This window comes from Gigantopelta aegis, chromosome 3 (assembly GCF_016097555.1).
Source record: "Gigantopelta aegis isolate Gae_Host chromosome 3, Gae_host_genome, whole genome shotgun sequence".
Lineage (NCBI taxonomy): Eukaryota > Metazoa > Mollusca > Gastropoda > Neomphalida > Peltospiridae > Gigantopelta > Gigantopelta aegis.
The window spans coordinates 87,693,163-87,713,208 of NC_054701.1; the positions used below are offsets into that span (position 1 = coordinate 87,693,163).

Genomic DNA, 20,046 nt, shown 5'->3' on the forward strand with positions numbered 1-20,046 from the left:
AAACAATAATTATATTGTAGATAAATGAAATCAAGATTTTCGTGTACATGCGCAAGCTTGCAGATATGTGTCTGTGTTATTGAGTCTCAATGGGGCCCCATTGAGGTTCTAACGCGAGTGACGCCAATTTACTTCATTATTGCTAGTATATTATGACGTAAAACTGTAGGAATTCATATTAATTGTAAATATCAAAACTTGTAGTAAGGTGCCCTTTTGACGAGTCAATGTGCCCTTCTTTTTTGGTCCCCCCCCCCCCCCAAGAATATTTCCTGGATCCGCCCATGTGTATATATATATGTATGTATGTATGTATGTGTATATATATATATATATATATATATATATATATATATATATATATATATATATATATATATATATATATATATATATTATATGTAAATTTATGACACAGCAAAAAAATACGGGGTAAAATATATCTAATAATTTATTTAGCCCCCACGTACATGTAGTACACATTATTTAGGCCGTGGACGAAATGTACTGGGAAAATAAAAACCCAGTGGACGAATCGTCCGGAGCTGATTTTGTGTAGTGGACGAATCGTCTCGAGTTCCTCAGTGGGCGAATTTTCAGTGGACGAATCGTCCAGTGGACGAATCGACTGCATCCCGCAGGAACCAATCTACAACAGGATTAGTTCCGGTTTTTCACAACGTCGTTTCAAGTCTTGGTATTTTGCGTATTATTGTGATTCGTCTCAAGTCAGGTGGTTTTGACGTGACATTTACCATCTCCGTTAGTATTGAAAGTATCAAATTAAAAGGTACAATATATACACTCATGTCACCGTAGTTCATAAAAATAAACTCGAATGTAAATGCACATTGATAGTAGTGCTTGCTAGTAGTGATTTGGTAGTGCTTGCACTTGTAGCCAAAGTTAATCTTGATGAACTAATGTCACCGTAGTCTGCGCACGTTAATGACGTTACATTAGGCCTACGTGACGTACGTCTTGATATGCAAGGTTGATCATTACAACGTTGACAGGTGATACAAAAACACGTTGAACTATAGACTATAAACTATAGACTCTGTATCCTAGTGAAGTCTGCTACTAGACTGATTGATTTGATTAAAAGTCACGTTAGTATGTTTTTTGGAAAAGGGTAAACAAAATTACAGATTTTTACTATCCATTAGAATTTTTACTTAAAAACAACAAGTAATTACATGTATCAAACATGTGCAGGAATGTTAATGGGGGGGGTGGGGGGGGTCTAAATTATGTAAAGCAAAGTTTATAGGCGAAACATGCTCCACTGGAAAATGTATTGAAAAAAGAAGACAATTTGCTTAAGTACAGAAGAGAACTTCCCTAAATCAGATGGCCCTTAAAACCTGACTGTTTACTTGGTCCTGTGGGTGTCTGGTTAAGAGGGTTTTTACTGTGCATGTGTGTATAAATATATATATAGTTCAATTTTCATATCTACGTGTGCGTTTTAAACCTGTGTAAACATAAATACGGATCTGATTGTTGTTGTATTTTGACAGGTTTCATTTCTGACCAATCATCATGGCTGAGGAAGCCTTTGAACTGACCAGTGGACCCACCTCAGATTTCGAAGTGCTGAGTGGTCCAGCATCCGAGGCAACAACTCCTGTCAGCCTGAGCCACATTAACCCAATGACTGGGTCACAGGGGTCAGGGTCAATAACAGATATCACACTAGAACAAGTTCTGGCCAGAGTCCATGATCTGTCGAAGGAAAACGCAGAACTCCAAAGTGAGAAGTCTTGCTAATCTTAAAACTAAGTAATGTACATAAGCAATAAAAAGATTACATATATGGTATATACAAAATGGACCAGTACATATACTAACAAAATATTTAATATGAAAACCCAAAGTTTCTGTGTGAAAATAAATAGCTTTAGACATTTTATTCAATAAAATCAGTGAAACAAAGTGATTGTCACGCAACATCTCTATGTGGTTATTCAATCATGATGTTGGTAAAACGAAAGCAGTGAGTTCACTTGTTGTTAATTTTACAGGTTACTTGCGGGAAAATAATGAGACGATGAAGCGTCAGTTTGAAACTTTCTCAAAGTTGAAGCAGACAAACCGAGAGAAGTTTGACCAGATAAAATCTCTCATCATCAGTTTGAGAAAGGACAAGGATGAACTACAGGAACGCATCAATGAACTGGAACAGACGTTGAGGGAGAGAGAGGTGAGTTCACATTTTAATGGCAGAGGACGACAAATCCACCAATCCTCCGTCCCAGCTAGTGAATTTGTGTTCTGGGTTACTGGAAATTATCAAAGCTTCTGTGAGGGCTAATGACTGTCTCAAACATTGGGGTGAGACGCAGCCTTGTGGTAAAGCACTCACCGAATGCATGGTTGGTCAAGCTCAAGCATCGATCCCCATCGGCGGGCTATTTCTCGTCCCAGACAGTGCACCAGACTGGGGTATCAAAGGCCGTGGTGTGTGCTATCCTGTCTGTGGGATGGTATGCTACTAATGGAAAAATGTAGCGGGACTCTGAGACATGTCAAAATTACCAACTGTTTGTCATCCAGTTAGCGATGATTAATAAATCAATGTGCTCTAGTGGTGTCTTTAAAGAAAACAAACTTCTTCTTCTCGAACATATGTCAAACACTGCACAGGTTGAATTAATAGGTAGAGGTTTTATGGCAAATAGAGTCAAGTCAGGGGCCAGTTAGGAGTTGTGGGGGATTAGATATAGGATAATAAACAAGTTACCAATTATTATCAAATTTATGTACTGAGCATTTACTAAAGCTAATGAAAAGTGAAAACTATTTTAAGAGGAACATAAATTTGATAATAACTGGTACCAAGTTTGTTATTCTGTTTATTACCTCAGCTATTATTCTTTCCAATAATCTTTTATGTTCTAAATTATCTAAAATAAGACAAAACAACCACACTAGCTCTATTTCAATTTTGCTGAACCGTTCTAAATTATGCGTCAAATTTACCTTCAAGAAATTACACAAAAGTTTCTATTTGACTTTAATCCCACGGGACAGTTGCAAATTCAATAGCACCCAAACCAACCCCTCGCCCCCTTTTACGACCCCAGTCGGGCTGCTTGTTCTCCCTTGCACATGCCAGCATAGGTGATGTCCTCAGCCACCCACCACCAAACCCACCAGCTCCCATGACATGGATGCTCTACAACAGCTTGCTTTTGAGTGTCATTAAGATAACATTTCTTTCCTTTAAAAACTCTTTTCAGAATGACTTCCTAACTCGCCTTCGCACCATGGAGACGGCGAAGGCCACCAGCCAGCAGGTTGCCATTAGTTTGAAGCGACAGGCAGAAGAACAGGGGATGTCCATGACGGAACCAGACATTAACATCCAAGAAACGGTCAGTTGTTCTTCTTATGCGACTCTTCACATCTAACAGATTTTTTAAAAAGATAAATATTAGTTTCGGCCCATTAATTTTATATCTTTAATTTTTTTAATCTTATGTGGAATTTGAATAGGTGAAATATAAGCATTAGTTTTTGTTCAGCTCTTCATTTATATATATTTTTTGTGTGTGTTTAGTGTCAGCTGTTGTCCAGAGCCCCGTTCTATGAAGCATTCTTAGATAATCTTAAATTCATATTGAAGGTTTTTTTCGCATCTCGACTGGTATATCAAAGTGGTTTGTGCTGACTCATCTGTCGGAAAGTACATATAAAACAGCCTTTGTTGCTAATGGAAATTCTGTCCTGGACAGGAGATCTGGTGCAAATCAGAACTCGTGCCCAGGATGGATGTGCCTGAACCTTCAGTGGATAGAGTTTTCCTTCCTTCCTTCCTAATAGAAAAATATAGTGGGTTTTCACTAAGACTGTATGCCAGAACTGACATCTAATAGCCTATTAGCCACTACTAGACCTACAGCTACCGTGACGGTACAGGTTACTATTCCGATGTGCGCTACGGTGACCACGGCTACCGCACCGACGGATGCTACAGTGTCTTGACCGCCTAGGGTATCCACTGCGGATCATCGCCGATCTATTTCAACTGTTTTTGGGCATCGCAGCCGTGAACGGAGCCGTTTTCCCACCGGAGCCATGCACACAGTCGGGTCTCATGGACCGTTGTCACTGATCTTCGTCTGATGTTCACTTCCAGGTTCCTGGGGGATTCCGACGCGCCTTTTCAAGTTTTCACATCAATGTGCTAGAGCTTCTGGGAGTGTTCAGTGCGATACATCATTGGCGTCATCTCTTGATAAATGCAACACTAATGGTAGCAACCGACAATGTGACAGCAGCGGCTTACATCAATCATTTGTTCAAGATGACGGATGCCATTCCGCTACATCTCAGAGCACGACACATCTCAGGAGTGTCAAATGTTCTGGCCGACACATTGTCCAGACCGTCCACTCCTCAAAGCACTGAGTGGATGCTCAATCCAGAAGCGTTCAGGTGGGTTTGTCAAAGACTCTGGACCCCGAATGTCGATCTGTTTGTGACTCGATTCAATCATCAACTAAGATTGTACGTGTCGCCGGTACCAGATCCAAATGCACTGGAGCTCGACGCCTTGGCCATCAGTTGGAACAATCTGGACGCGTATGCTTTTCCGCCTCCAATATTACTACCACGAGTTCTCCAGCGATTTCAGGAGTTCCATTGCCGATTACTTCCTATCGCTCCAAATTGGCCAAGCCGAATTTGGTATCCAGACCTCCTACGTCTGGCGAAACCAGATCCACTACCGCTACCAGCTTGGGATCGTCTCTTGATACATCCCATGTCGAGACCGCATCATCCAAATCCAAGCTTGTATCAACTACACGCGTGGACATTATCTCCGAGGGTTTAAGGAAGAAGGGATTCACTTCACAAACCACATTGGCGATATTGAAAGCACACAGAGATTCTACAGCTGCTGCATATAATGTGCACTGGTTATGCTTTCATCGATGGTGCCTTGGAAAAAAACTAAGACCTCAGACTATTCGTGTGGAAAGACTTGCTGATTTCCTGCTATATCTCAGGTCACAATTGAAACTGAAAGGATCTACGATTGCGGGATATGTTTCAGTTATTGCAACGGTTCGTGACTCGGCCACCGGTACTAAATTACCTGCTGTTCCTGAAATTCATTACATGATTAAAGGATTTAAGCACGAGGATCAAATTCGGAGGTTTCGTCCTCCGAAATGGGACCTTAATTTAGTTCTGAGAGCCTTATCTCAAGCACCTTATGAGCCTGTTGCGGAAGCCTCCTTAGAGGTTTGGACATGGAAGACGGTATTCCTGCTCGGGTTCGCTACGGCAGCAAGAGTATCGGAAATACATGCCTTAGATGTGGACATGGTGTGTTTTAATCGCAATTACTCTTCAGTGTCATTGGGACTTTTGATGAACTTTGTTGCTAAAAATCAACTGCCTGATCAATGTCCTCGTACCTATGATGTTACAGCACTCTCGTCTATCGTGGGTTCACACGATGTGGAGGACTTGTCGTTGTGTCCTGTTCGAGCTCTTAAGCTGTATTTGGAGAAAACTGCCTCTTTTCGCAAACATAGAAAGAGATTGTTTCTCTCTTGTAATCAGAGACATCTAAAAGACATTACTAAAAACACAGTGTCTACTTGGATCCGATCCACGATTTTGTGTGCCTACAAATCAGCTGGATTACCTCCACCAGCGGCTTCTAACCCACATGAACTGCGTGCCTTAGCCGCTACTATGTCGCTGCATTGTAACACTCCAGTATCCAGTATTGTATCCGGGTGTTACTGGGCCACCGATTCCATCTTTGCTAACTATTATCTGCGAGATGTATCGACTGAAGATGTAGAGGGATTAAATCATCTGGGTCCAGTGGTTGCAGCTCATATGTTGGTTAACTCTGGTCGTCCTCATCGTCCTCGTTGAGGACAGCATTTGACAAATTGTTTTGCACACCTTGCTGAAGTTTTGCACTGGTTGGTGTCGGGACTTTTTGTATGGATGACACTAGTTAGTTAATGCACTGCACACTAACGATCTGTTTCCTATTATTTGAACTAACTTCTCCACCATTTTACTAGTAAAAAAAAATCGGGGTTCTGATGGATGCTTCCACCATATTTGTTTCCGTTGGTATACAATTGTTGGTTGGTTGGTTACCTAACACCTGCATCCATGGTGGTGACGCTTACCCACCTTGCAGAACTTCCGTGTTGGAGAACGAATTTGTGACCCTTTTCGTAACTCACGACTTCGTTCATCCACACTACTGACGGATGCTTCCTTCCCACTACCAATACTAACAGCATGGATATTGGTTGGCATGCATCGTTGGAAGATGGGCTAATTTTGGTTGGCTTGTTTTCTTTCACTGTCAGTTCTTACCGGTCCATGGGGTGAAGACTTGTGCATCTTCGGAGTATGGAACCCGCCACCATCTGTTGAATGCTGCACTAGTTATGAGGACAGGTAATGTTGAAAAGAAATGGAGAAAACTTGGTGTTTTCTCTTTTATAGATACATCACCTGTCCTCATGGAATGATTTCCCACCCTTCCTCCCCTCTTCCAGTTCTCCTTGCGATTCGTTCAGGGAAAAGAAGGAAGTTGTAATCACGTGACCGGAACAGGAAGGGTATACAGTGGAAGAAGTTAAGCCATCCCATTGGCTGTTGGGATGTTCGGACCAGTCTACTAATCGTAGGGAATATGCACTAGTTATGAGGACAGGTGATGTATCTATAAAAGAGAAAACACCTCAAGTTTTCTCCATTTTAATTTTTTGTTTCTATTTTCATCTAGGTCATGGTAGCCATGAGTGCCGAGAAAGAAGAAATGATCCAGGATCTTGAGGACAAGGTGAGAATGCTGGAAAGCAACATTTCCGACCTGAACGACACGATAGCGCGACGGGAACTCGAAGTGCAGCAGTTCCATGCAAGTGCCGACCAGCTGCTGAAAGACCTGGAGTCAACGCAGGCCATCAAGGACGATATGCAGAAAGAAAACACCCAACTCAGCGAGGAGAAGTTCAAACTCCAACAGCGACTGCACGGCTTGATTTCCGACACCACCACCTCTCTCCGGCTCGTCGAGAGAGGTCAGAGGGCGGCACATCCAGACGTGGAGGGTGATAGACTGATGGGGAAGGCCGAGTCGGAACCAGTGGAGGTGACTCAGCTCATTGATCAGTTACAGAGAGCTCAGAAACAGCACGAACAAGAGGTGTCGGATCTCAAGCAGGAAATGCAAGAAAAACATGAAAAGGTGATATATTACGATTTAGAGTTGTTAGCCATTGTTGAAATATTTACAAGTGTACAAAATGTACTTTTTAAGGCTTCTGAAAATGTTACAATAATAATTTTGTTAACCCGTCACTTGTGCAAATCTAGCAAATTTAGAACATCATGATCATGATGGGTTACACAAAAACGAAATGGGTTACCTAAATTTGTTTTTGCGTCATACATAAATTGTTTATGCAGATTTTTAATTCTCAGAGGCTTTGGGGTTTTTTTTTGGGGGGGGTTCTACCCTGCTTTGTAAATAGCACATAAAAAATGTTGACATTTTTTTATGACTTTTGGGGGTTAAAACATGTTGGTATTAACCTTCCCTTTCCCAACATATGATTTGTATGGTCATGAACATTTTTAAAGTTGTGAACAGCCCCTTACTCATATTACTTCATTGAATGTTTTATTGTATTTGGTATTTAAAAAAGAATAGGATTTTGATACTTGTCAATATACATGTACTTGTTTTAATTACATTTATCATGTACACTAATTTCATTTTTAAACTTTTATTATTTTTAACTAATAATCCAGAAAGGAATGTTATTGCTTTTCATATATTGATGTTTTGAACTATTATTAATTAGTTTGCATGTGGCCATGTTAAGTGTTGTTTGTTCACATTATTGAGCAGTGCAGTCACAGGCAAAATTTTGTCAAGTTTCAGTCTACATTTGGTTAATTTAAAGTGTACATTTGTTCAATTTAAAGTCTACATTTGGTCATGTTAATGCATGCATTTGATCAAGTTAAAGTGTACATTTGGTCAATTTAAAGTCTACATTTGGTCAATTTAAAGTCTACATTTGGTCAATTTAAAGTCTACATTTGGTCAAGTTAATGCTTGCATTTGATCAAGTTAAAGTGTACATTTGGTCAAGTTAAAGTGTACATTTGATCAAGTTAAAGTGTACATTTGGTCACATTAAAGTGTACATTTGATCAAGTTAAAGTCTAAATTTCATCAAGGTAAAGACTACCATATATTTAATCACGGTAAAGACTATATTTCATCAAGGTAAATACTATATTTCATCATGGTAAAGACTAGGTAAAGACTATATTTCATCATGGTAAAGACATGGTAAAGACTATATTTCATCACGGTAAAGACTATATTTCATCAAGGTAAAGACTGTATTTCATCACGGTAAAGACTATATTTCATCAAGGTAAAGTCTAGGTAAAGTCTATATTTCATCACGGTAAAGACTATATTTCATCAAGGTAAAGACTTCATTAAGGTAAAGACTATATTTCATTAAGGTAAAGTCTATATTTCATCAAGGTAAAGACTAGATTTCATCACGGTAAAGACTATATTTCATCTTTGTTCAGACTAAAAGAAACATTTTATACCTGCATTTATTTGTATTGTTTCACCGACTCTGAATTGCAGGAGAAATCAGTCGCTGAACAGTTGAAGTGCTGTGAACAGGAAAAAGCAAACCTGATTAAACGACATGAGAATGAAATCGCGAAGATCAATAAAGAACACGACCAGAAGATGATGGAGTTTATCAGACAGCATGATACAGAAAAAGAACAACAGGTTATTTGTACTTTTAAACTTCTGTTTGTAGAAAGACATAAACAGATCTAAAACTTTAAAATCCTGAAGTGAAGAATGAGCCTTACCTTTTGAGAAAAAATCATTTAGCAGTGCAAACTATATTTCAAAATATTTTGCAGTTGCTTAACCATGGGTGGTTGGGGTTGTGGGGGGGGTGGATTTTTGGTGTTTAATTTAAATAGCTGTGTACCTCATGGTTTATTTAATTTGGGAATAACCCTACTGTTTTCTGATTTGGCGACGTACATGTATATCTCCCATGTGATCAATTCTGGAAAAATCATAACCTGGGGAACATTTTATTTTTAAAATTTTTAATGGTGTAGGAATGTTTGAACCTTGCATAGTGAATCATGAAGCAATACTGAAGTCTTCTCTGTAACTCAAATTGTGGTGTGATGAGATGTGATGTGTTATTAATTGTGTTGACAGCTGCAGTCGGTGGCCTCGTCACACGACAATGACGTTCAGTCACTGCAATCTCAAGTGTTGACGCTGATCAGCGAGGTGCATGAGACTCAGACCAAGCTGGCAGCGGCTACCAGCACACTCGAGAAGAAAGACGTCAGGTTAGTGAGAACATTTCACAGTTATTTAATAGTAATCAGACCTCGCTGTTATAAGTAGGAGACCCTAGTTTAAACCTGTGAAAATTAATACTAAGTTTGTTTAACCTGCAAACCTGTAACATATTTGGATAAAGTGATAATGAAGTGAAACAAGTCTGCGACATTGAAAAGAGGAAATACGCTTATAAATAGACTAGAGCTCATCTCCATAGCTGTTACCGGTACTTCTCTGAGGTACATGTAGTTTGCAATATATGATGAAATGCATTTTGTAGTCATAGAAACACCAGGATGACCAGAAGCGCTTTAATAGTGAAAAATATGCCATAGTGTTTACAAACTAGAGTCTGTCACTGTAAGGGAATCTATGACTCTTGCTTCCCCTTCATCCCACCCCAAGTGCTTACTGTTGGCACATATAGTGTATTCCTTTCTAGTAGCTATTTTAACTATTTTGTAATACTAATTCTCTTCATTAATATTGCATTCAGAATCAAAGATGGCAAACAGAAGATAACAAAACTTTTGGAAGAGCTAAATTATCAAAAGCAGGAATCTGATCGCATTGTTGCAAATCTACAAATAGGTCTTGAAAACACCAAGAAGAACTGGGATCAGGAACGGACAGAACACCAAAGGACAAAGTATGGGTTAATTAGATGGAATGCTGGTTGTGTGTGTTATGTGTTTGCTTTTTATATTTTTACTACTTTTAATATAGTAACTTGTTTCTTAATGAATTTATGATCACTTGTTCATGGAAAATGTTATCTGGTAAATCACTGAGCTTATTAAATAAAGTTCGTTTTGTTTAACGACAACATTAGAGCACACTGATTAATTAATCTTCAGCTATTGGATGTCAGACATTTGGTAATTCTGACACATAGAAAAAGGAAACACACTACATTTTTCCTAATGCAGAAAGGGTTCTTTAATATGCACTTTCCCACAGACAGGAATGCATATACCACAGCCTTTGACCAATTGTGGTGCACTGGTTGGAATGAGAAAAACAACAATCAGTTGAATGGATCACTGGTGGTTTGATCCTGCGACGTAAGTACCTCAAATGAACATTCAACCGACTGAGCTAAATCCCGCCACTTGAGCATATTCTGCATGATGGCAACAAGTTTCTTGTTACATATATAAAGACAAAGTGTCGCAAGTAATATATGTTCGACCACATACAGTGATAGTTACAGTTTAAAATGGTTTCCTTTTCCTAATCGCTTGATGCACGTTGGGTTTGGGATGCCCATCAATGGCCACATTGGGCTATTTCACGCTCCAGCCAGTGCACCACGACTGGTACATCAAAGGCCGTAGTATGTGCTATCCTGTCTATGGGATGGTGCATATAAAAGATCTCTTGCTGCTAATTGAAAAGAGTAGCCCATGAAGTGGCGACAGCGGGTTTCCTCCCTCAATATCTGTGTGGTCCTTAACCATATGTCCGACACCATATAACCGTAAATAAAATATGTTGAGTGCGTCGTTAAATAAAAGATTTCCTTCCTTCCTTTTCCGAACGGCTGATGATAAGCAATGGTTGTGGATGTGTATATTTTTGTTAGGATTGATCACTAGTTTACTTGTTTCAGATATCACTTTCAAGAGCTACAGAAATCTTTCAACCAGCTTGTTGATGACTACAAGGAACAGTACAAGCAGGTAACAGATGGCACTTCTGCCATAGTAACACAAAAATATTCAGTTAAAAAACAGTATAATTTATGAGAGAGAAAAATTCAAATATCTTTCTTGCATGGCAGATTTGTAGGTTTGTCTTCAAGATGTTTATCTTATAATAACAAATAATAGATTTAATCTCCTGTAGACATCACACAAGCCGACACACTGTATATCACATGCAGTGCATTTATATTTGTAAGCGTTTTGCACATGTGAAAGGCTAAAAATAATGAAACAACCAGAAATATATTTGATTGAGACTTTTTACTTTTTTAATTTAATTTTTTTATGAGAAATATTTGGATATTTTAGCTTGAAAAGTGGTTTTGATAGTTTTACTAAGGCCTAAAAAACAAATATGTGTTACAGGTTTCATTCTTAAAAATAATAGGGTAGGTAGGTAGGTAGGAATTTTGCTGTGGTGTTCTGAATCTAGTTTGCTGATAGCAAAAAATCATGGATCATGTTCGTGGGTTGTTGTTTTTGTTTTGTTTTTTTTGCTTAAAACAATTTCAGGGTCACTACATAAAATTAGGGTAGGTCGACATATATACCCAGTATATATTTTAGGCCTAATAAACAAAATCACAAATATTGGGATGTGAATTTTAGTTTGTTTCCAAATAAAAAAAGGAAGTCGGTCAAGCACAGTGATTAAGAATAATGTTCATAAATATTGAACACCTGGCCACAAATTCACAAAAAAAAATGCAACTTTACAAAGTTTTTGTGTAATGGTAATTAACATTAACTGGTCTAAGAAAAAAGTTAAAATGAAACAAACCCATGGAAATAATATTTACCCTTCCGCATAATCAACATTATTTTATGTTTGTGACATTTTTTATTTTTTTTTGCTTAAAACAATTTCAGGGTCACTACATAAAATTAGAGTAGGTCGACATATATACCCAGTATATATTTTAGGCCTAATAAACAAAATCACAAATATTGGGATGTGAATTTTAGTTTGTTTCCAAATAAAAAAAGGAAGTCGGTCAAGCACAGTGATTAAGAATAATGTTCATAAATATTGAACACCTGGCCACAAATTCACAAAACAAAATGCAACTTTACAAAGTTTTTGGTAACATATATTACATTAACTGGTCTAAGCAAAAAGTTAAAATGAAAACAAACCCATGGAAATAATATTTAACATAATCACATTATTTTTGGTTTGTGACATTTTTTATTTTTTTTTGCTTAAAACAATTCCAAATACATAAAAAAAAGGTCGACATATATACCAAGTATATATTTTAGGCCTAATAAACAAAATCACAAATATTGGGATGTGAATTTTAGTTTGTTTCCAAATAAAAAAAGGAAGTCGGTCAAGCACAGTGATTAAGAATAATGTTCATAAATATTGAACACCTGGCCACAAATTCACAAAACAAAATGCAACTTTACAAAGTTTTTGTGTAATGGTAATTAACATTAACTGCTCTAAAAAAAGAAGAAGAAAAAAGTTAAAATGAGACAAACCCATGGAAATAATATATGTTTTAAAATGAAAATATTTGAGTAAAAGTTATAAACTTGTTCCCTCTCAACATGGTTTTATTTTGTGCCTAAAATTAATCCAGTAGTCTGAAAGTTGAAAACTTATTTGGTGTTTGACACAAATAAATAATTATATAAGTGATACAATAATATATTTTTCGTATTGTTATAAAATGATATAATTTTTTTATGGTAGGATGAGAATCAACGAAGCCAGTCTGATCGCCTCAGTGAATTAGCCGCACAAGTGATGGCTGCCGACGAAACAATCCGCACTCGTCAGGTACAGATAGAAAACCTTAATGCTGAGAAGCAGCGACTGATAGACGAATTCCAGGAGATGGAATGTGTTTACAAAGCACAGGTTAGTATACTTTGAATAGAGTATTTAACTGTGTAGACACTAAATGAGATAGAATGTGTTTACAAAGCACAGGTTAGTATGACTTTGAATATAGTATTTAACTGTGTAAACACTAAATGAGATAGAATGTGTTTACAAAGCACAGGTTAGTATGACGTGGAATAGAGTATTTTACTGTGTAGACACTAAATGAGATAGAATGTGTTTACATAGCACAGGTTAGTATGACGTGGAATATAGTATTTAACTGTGTAGACACTAAATGAGATAGAATGTGTTTACAAAGCACAGGTTAGTATGACGTGGAATAGAGTATTTTACTGTGTAGACACTAAATGAGATAGAATGTGTTTACATAGCACAGGTTAGTATGACGTGGAATATAGTATTTAACTGTGTAGACACTAAATGAGATAGAATGTGTTTACAAAGCACAGGTTAGTATGACGTGGAATATAGTCTTTAACTGTGTAAACACCGAGATAGAATGTGTTTACAAAGCACAGGTTCGTATGACGTGGTATAGAGTATTTAACTGTGTAAACACCGAGATAGAATGTGTTTACAAAGCACAGGTTCGTATGACGTGGAATATAGTCTTTAACTGTGTAAACACTAAATGAGATAGAATGTGTTTACAAAGCACAGGTTAGTATGACGTGGAATATAGTATCTTACTGTGTAAACACTAAATGAGATAGAATGTGTTTACAAAGCACAGGTTAGTATGACGTGGAATATAGTATCTTACTGTGTAAACACTAAATGAGATAGAATGTGTTTACAAAGCACAGGTTCGTATGACGTGGAATTAGTATTTAACTGTGTAGACACTAAATGAGATAGAATGTATTTACAAAGCACATGTACGTATGACGTGGAATATAATATTTTACTGTGTAGACTGTAAATGAGATTGAATTTGCTTCATGGCTCGAACTTAAACGCGCTCTGTCACGGATGATTGACCTAATTATTGACCCAACAAAGTATTATATGACAATATATACATTTGATTTGTACCTAAAAATACTTTATTGAACCATCTACATAACCACCATATCACACTTATTATTGATTTTTATGAAAATAATTTAATTATGGGTACGGTCCATAATTCTGAGAAAAATAACGGCTATTTGGAGAGCAGAGGTGTGACGTATTATTTTGAGTCACGTGACTTTACGGGCATTCCCCAAATAACCGCAATGCCAAAACGATTTACCAAGCTCGTGTAACGAGAACGCTTGACCGTCCTCTGCGATGTAGGGTAAATAGAAAAAAAAACAACAATGAAAATAAGTTATTAAAAATTAATAAAAACATGTACTGAATGATATTAAGCTTATACATTAATTTATTTTAGTAACAGAAGCATGTTAAACGTCGACAATCCCAACTAGTTAGGCCTTTGCATCTATAGGTAAATTTATCGTTAGTCGTACGCGAAAAACTCTAAACATCTGGATCACAAACACTGTAATTTTCCACCTTATCAAATTCATTATTATACAAAATATGCCATAACAGCTGACTTGGGATAGGAATTGTTACATTTTTAAAGAATACTCTAAACTAGACGGTGTTTATATACGATGTGACTATATATACGAAGACCGTGTCTATAGCCTCTACTAAGGAGGGCTGGCTGTATTCACAGCAAAAATTTATATAGGCGGTAAATAAGTACATGTATTTGATTGATCCATATTACCGAACCATCTGGAACAGGAGGAATACATACTAAGTACTGTATGAACAGTGCATTTTCTGAACAGGGGAGGGGGTGGATATAGCGGACCCTTTTGTGTACATTTTCCATAGATATATGAATAGCGTCATATTGTCCCTACAGTACTAACAAAAAATTAATTATAATAAATAAATAAATAATAATAATAACGATGATGGTGATGATGAAGAATAAATAAATAAATAAAAATAACAATTACAAATTATCAGCGGCTGAGGTAGATTAACTGAAAGAGAAACTACGGACAGTACACAAACTAACAATAGAGTTTGAACTTAATAATTTTTCACTGATTGCAATTTTGAGGCTGCTTACGTAAATTTTGTAAAAAAAAGTTAATTTTACCGTAAATAAATATGAATTTTGCTGTATTTAGTCACATTTCAAAAACTCAAAATACATTTTTTTAAATAGTTTTATTATTAGCCTACTACTACTACTTTTTGGGGTGGAGGGGCGGTGTTTTATCTGGAGGAGTTTTGGCTATAAAAATGCAAGATTAATGTGCGTGTACACACGCACAAACAGCAGGCTGAACTTGTCCCTTCACGTAGAACTGGATTCAACTGGGTTAAGTAATAATTAGCCAACCTTTGGACGACAAAACATGCAACAGTACACTGTTTTTTTACGCTTTACATTAAAACCGAAATACCACTTTGCGAACCAGTCAAAATAATTTGAACATGTGCCTAATAATAATAATAATAATAATAAATGGTGAGTTCATGTTCAGACTGTTTATTATTTTATTGTAGCGTATTCGCGTTTATTTTCGTCATGAAATAATATATTTTTTATTATTTGCTATGTATACTACTCAAAAGAATTTAAGGGTCAGACGATATTTTCGACATTATTTTCTGAATGTCAATTATATTAGCTAGACCATAATGTCACGCATGGTATTGTTCCATTTTGACGAAAGTGGGTCTAAGCAACCCATAAATGAATTAAAATCCACTGTCATTGACACTGTCGACTAGTTCTAATGGCGAAAACATGCTGACATTTGCACGTAAATTAGGGCGAAAGCGAAAGGTCTGCTAAGTGCCCATAACTTGCTTTTTCACAAAGCGCTTCATTTGCACGCTTTGCATGTGTATTCCATGTTCCCAATGCTGAATTTCCGTATAATTGGAGCTTGCGTTCGTGTACGGTGCACACTCCAAATTCGACAATGGTACGACATCAACTGACTATCGAAGATCGAGGAAGGGCTATTGCTTGGCTTCAGGATGGCGATACGCAAAGAAATGTTGCTCTGAGACTTGGTGTCAGTCAGAGTGTCGTTGGCCGACTGTGGCAACGGTACCAAGCAACGAATTCTGTTCGAAATCGTCCACGTTCGAGAAGACCCCGAAGCACTACAAATAGAGAGGACCACTACATCACCAATATGGCTCTACGTCAACGCACAACCACTGCACGCCGATTATGTGACAATCTGCGGACTGCGACTGGAACTCGAGTGTCTGATCAAACCATACGCAATCGTCTGAGAGCCAATAATCTACGCTGCCGTCGCCAGGCTGTTCGACCACCACTCCTACCACGTCACAGAACGGCCAGACGTCACTGGTGCACACTTCATCTGCAGTGGCAACGTGTTCAGTGGGGTCGAGTGATGTTCACTGATGAGTCCAGGTTTAGTCTCTACAGACATCCTGGGGAGCGCTTCACTGACGTTAACGTTAGGCAACGTCACCGGTTCGGTGGTGGCAGCGTCATGGTGTGGGGCGGCATCTCTATCTACCACAGGACCCCCCTCTATGTGGTGGATGGCAATCTGAATGGAATCCGCTATCTGAATGAGATTATCTGGCCGTTGGTACTCCCAGGCCTTCAGCAGATTGGCGGCGGGGCAGTTCTGCAGGATGACAATGCCAGACCCCACCGCGCCAGGGTGGTAACGGACTTTCTCAGACAACAAGGTATCGCCAGGATGGATTGGCCAGCATATTTGCCTGACTTGGCCCTAATAGAGCACGCCTGGGACGAATTAGGCAGGAGAGTTCGGGATAACCATGCCCCTCCGGCCAACCTTCATGATCTTGGTCAACTTCTTATGGCAGAGTGGCAGGCCATTCCCCAAGAGTTCTTCGGACGTCTGATCAACAGCATGAGGCAACGATGTGTCGAGTGTATTCGCGCCAGGGGTGGATTCACACACTATTAAACGAATGTTCTAATGTGTAAAATCCATGTTTGACAACCTTCAACTTTGACAGCATGTCATGTGACTTTCTTGTATACAGTGACGTTTATTTGTGTTTTTTTGTAAATATGGAACAATAAATTAAATTTTTGGTGTAGTTTACATCATCAATCTAATACACTCTGAAACTTATTTGGTTATAAATTTTTGACCCTTAAATTCTTTTGAGTAGTATATATAGCCGGCCCTCATTTGCCAAGTCTCTACACATGGCAATCGTTTATATAAAATCCACAAATACATTATACGGTTGTCGTATATATAGCCTCATCACTACGAGTCTGTTTTTCCGTATTTTTATGACTTTTTACAAGAAGACTTCCAAATTTTAAAAATGAAGCGTGTCATGGAATTCCCTCGATCGTAGTTCAATTAAAATATTTTGGATCATACAATAACTAGGTTTGGTATTCAAAATGAATGTAAGTTTCATTTATAATGCATATTTAGAGAAACAAGGCCCACTAAATCTGTGATTGAGCTCCTTTAACAATTTGACTCCCCCAGCAATTTTTAAAAGAATTGCCATGGGTGTAACATCCCACCAACGACTAATGTGAGCCTGCCTATGGCAATGTTTTAAAAGAATTGCCATGGGTGTAACATCCCACCAACGGCTAATGTGAGCCTGCCTATGGCAATGTTTTAAAAGAATTGCCATGGGTGTAACATCCCACCAACGGCTAATGTGAGCCTGCCTATGGCAATGTTTTAAAAAGTGACAAATAAACATGACTAAAAGGCTATTTTGCTGTATGTAGACATATTTCAAATGTTAAATATTGGTAGACAATGTACACCAGGTGTATATATATTTTTCCATTGCTGAGTAGCTTTACTGAAGGCAGAAAAGTGCCATCGGTGATGGTCTCTGCCTACAGCAATTTATATCTCAACGACGGCAATTGCCGCCGGTGTCGTCGTTAAGTTCAAGCCCTGTTATTTTTAAAATACATGTTAATATTGGGGTTTAGGCTGAAACCCATGCGATATTAGCAATTTGGTGAATTTGCTTAGAAAATGGTTGTCCATGTATAAACAATAGACGATTTTTGAATTAGCTTTTGACAAAATAGTATTGAAATATATTCGCCACATTACAACTTTAATTCACATTTAGTGATTTGGTGAGTGTCAGCTTAAACCCTGTAGTATGAACAGGAGTATAGTATTTAACCTGGTAGGTTTCTTACCAGCTTCCACCTAGAGTGAATTTCAATGGTTCCATAGCCTTATGGGCCCATTAAACCTCAGAATATTTCCAATTGCAGGGTGGGGTTTACAAGATACTGATGCACAAAGATACACATTGGAGTGTTTACAATTTTTACTGTAGCCAAAGGTTTACCAAATTGAGATCAGGAAAAAAGAGAGGGAGCATGGTTCAATGTTTACAATTTTAATTACAGACTGAGGTTTGCAAGATTGAGTTTAATACAAGAAAGATGTGAATCATGAGGCTCGAATAAAGCAGCAGCACCAGTGGCAGTTGCTATGGCTGCGATATGAATTGCTGTAGGTCAAGGGGCATTACCGATAGCAATTGTTTGCCTTTATAACAAGTATTGCTGTCAGTTGGAGGGATCTTTTTAAAAAAAAAAATATTTTTTATTTGTTGCAAAAATTATTGTTTTGAAACAGCCAAAGACAGGCTCAAAATTGCCATAGGTGAGCATTTTGACTCTGGCAAAAAAAAACTTTCAAAATTGTCATAGGAAACAAATTATTAAATTCGAGCCCTTGGTTCAGAGTGTTTACACTTTTATTTGCAGGCTGAGGTTTACAAGATTGACTTTGACGAGGAAAGGCAGGCGCGGGAACGACAAGTGTGCGAGAAGGAGCAGATTCTTCAGGACATGCAGGAACTACAGGTGAACAACCAGAGGCTGATGGACGACCTCGAGTCATTGTCACGGTGACAGGTGACCGACATGCAGCGAGACAGGCAAGGCAACGAAGGGTACATTATGGTACACCCGGACATCCACCTGTGTTCAGACCCAATCTAATTAAAATTAGCTCCACTATTACATGTGGATCTAACAGCAGCCAGTGGGAGCTCATGTCCACCAATCAAAACCTTACTTGCAGAATCATGCCAGTGATTTAAAAATAATTTGAAAACATTCCGAATTATCCTGAGGGTATACGACATGTTTCATGTGAATTACGAATGTCTTAAAACATGTTTTATTTTATAAAATAAATAATTTGTAATGTAAAACTGAAGACTTATTTAGGTGGGTTTTTTTTTCAATAAATAAATAATTTGTAATGTAAAATTGAAGACTCATAACCCATCCCGTACGTATTGGTATGGTTCGCTGTACTGCGGCCACTAAAATAGACTCGCCCGATATTTTTAGAATTTGTATGCTCCCAAATAACGTTATAAAAAGCAAAGTGTGATTGGTCAATATTTAAATTATTATTTACAGATGAAATGTTACTTGGACATTGGAGTCTACGCAGTGTTGTTGGCAATCTGATTAAAATTAGTTCTACTGGTCTAAATGAGGCATTCGTAATTCACATGAATACCCTCAGGATAATTCGGAATGTTTTCAAATTATTTTCAAATCACTGCCATGATTCTGTAGTAAGGTTTTGATTGGTGGACATGAGCTCCAACTGGCTGCTGTTAGATCCACATGTAATAGTGGAGCTAATTTTAATTAGATTGGTTCAGACCGCCCGATCAGGCTATGGTAGGAGCAGTGACTGGACAACCACCACCTATACCGTACCAGGTTAGTTTGTCACTCACTGTTGTGTTTCACGTTGAGTTGATAAAACTGGGCGAACTGTACCAATAACCGTTACCTTTTATTTAGTATCCTGTGGAAATATTTTGAAGAAAGCAACTGACCATCATAAATCCGTTCATTGTACCTCAGTGATGGAGAACACAGTTTGTGCAGCAATCCGTTCATTGTACCTCAGTGATGGAGAACACAGTTTGTGCAGCAATCCGTTCATTGTACCTCAGTGATGGAGAACACAGTTTGTGCAGCAATCCGTTCATTGTACCTCAGTGATGGAGAACACAGTTTGTGCAGCAATCCGTTCATTGTACCTCAGTGATGG

At 38.0% G+C, this 20,046-nt stretch overlaps 1 protein-coding gene across 1 annotated transcript; it reads left to right on the forward strand.

The window, feature by feature from the left end:
* The first annotated feature begins 666 nt into the window (after window positions 1–666).
* On the forward strand, window positions 667–19,021 carry LOC121369262 (optineurin-like). The gene is made up of 11 exons (XM_041494225.1): window positions 667–790; window positions 1,524–1,756; window positions 2,028–2,206; window positions 3,246–3,380; window positions 6,779–7,243; window positions 8,675–8,827; window positions 9,281–9,417; window positions 9,909–10,061; window positions 11,025–11,094; window positions 12,821–12,988; window positions 18,732–19,021. The coding sequence occupies exons 2-11, from the start codon at window positions 1,546–1,548 to the stop codon at window positions 18,876–18,878; spliced, it is 1,818 nt and encodes a 605-aa protein (XP_041350159.1). The 5' UTR covers window positions 667–790; window positions 1,524–1,545; the 3' UTR covers window positions 18,879–19,021.
* Window positions 19,022–20,046: the final 1,025 nt, after the last annotated feature.

Coding starts and splice junctions, on each gene's coding strand:
- LOC121369262 (XM_041494225.1), top strand. CDS start 1,546: ATGGCTGAGGAAGCCTTTGAACTGACCAGTGGACCCACCTCAGATTTC. Junction 2,207..3,245: donor AGACGTTGAGGGAGAGAGAG/GTGAGTTCACAT, acceptor AACTCTTTTCAG/AATGACTTCCTAACTCGCCT. Junction 7,244..8,674: donor TGCAAGAAAAACATGAAAAG/GTGATATATTAC, acceptor TCTGAATTGCAG/GAGAAATCAGTCGCTGAACA.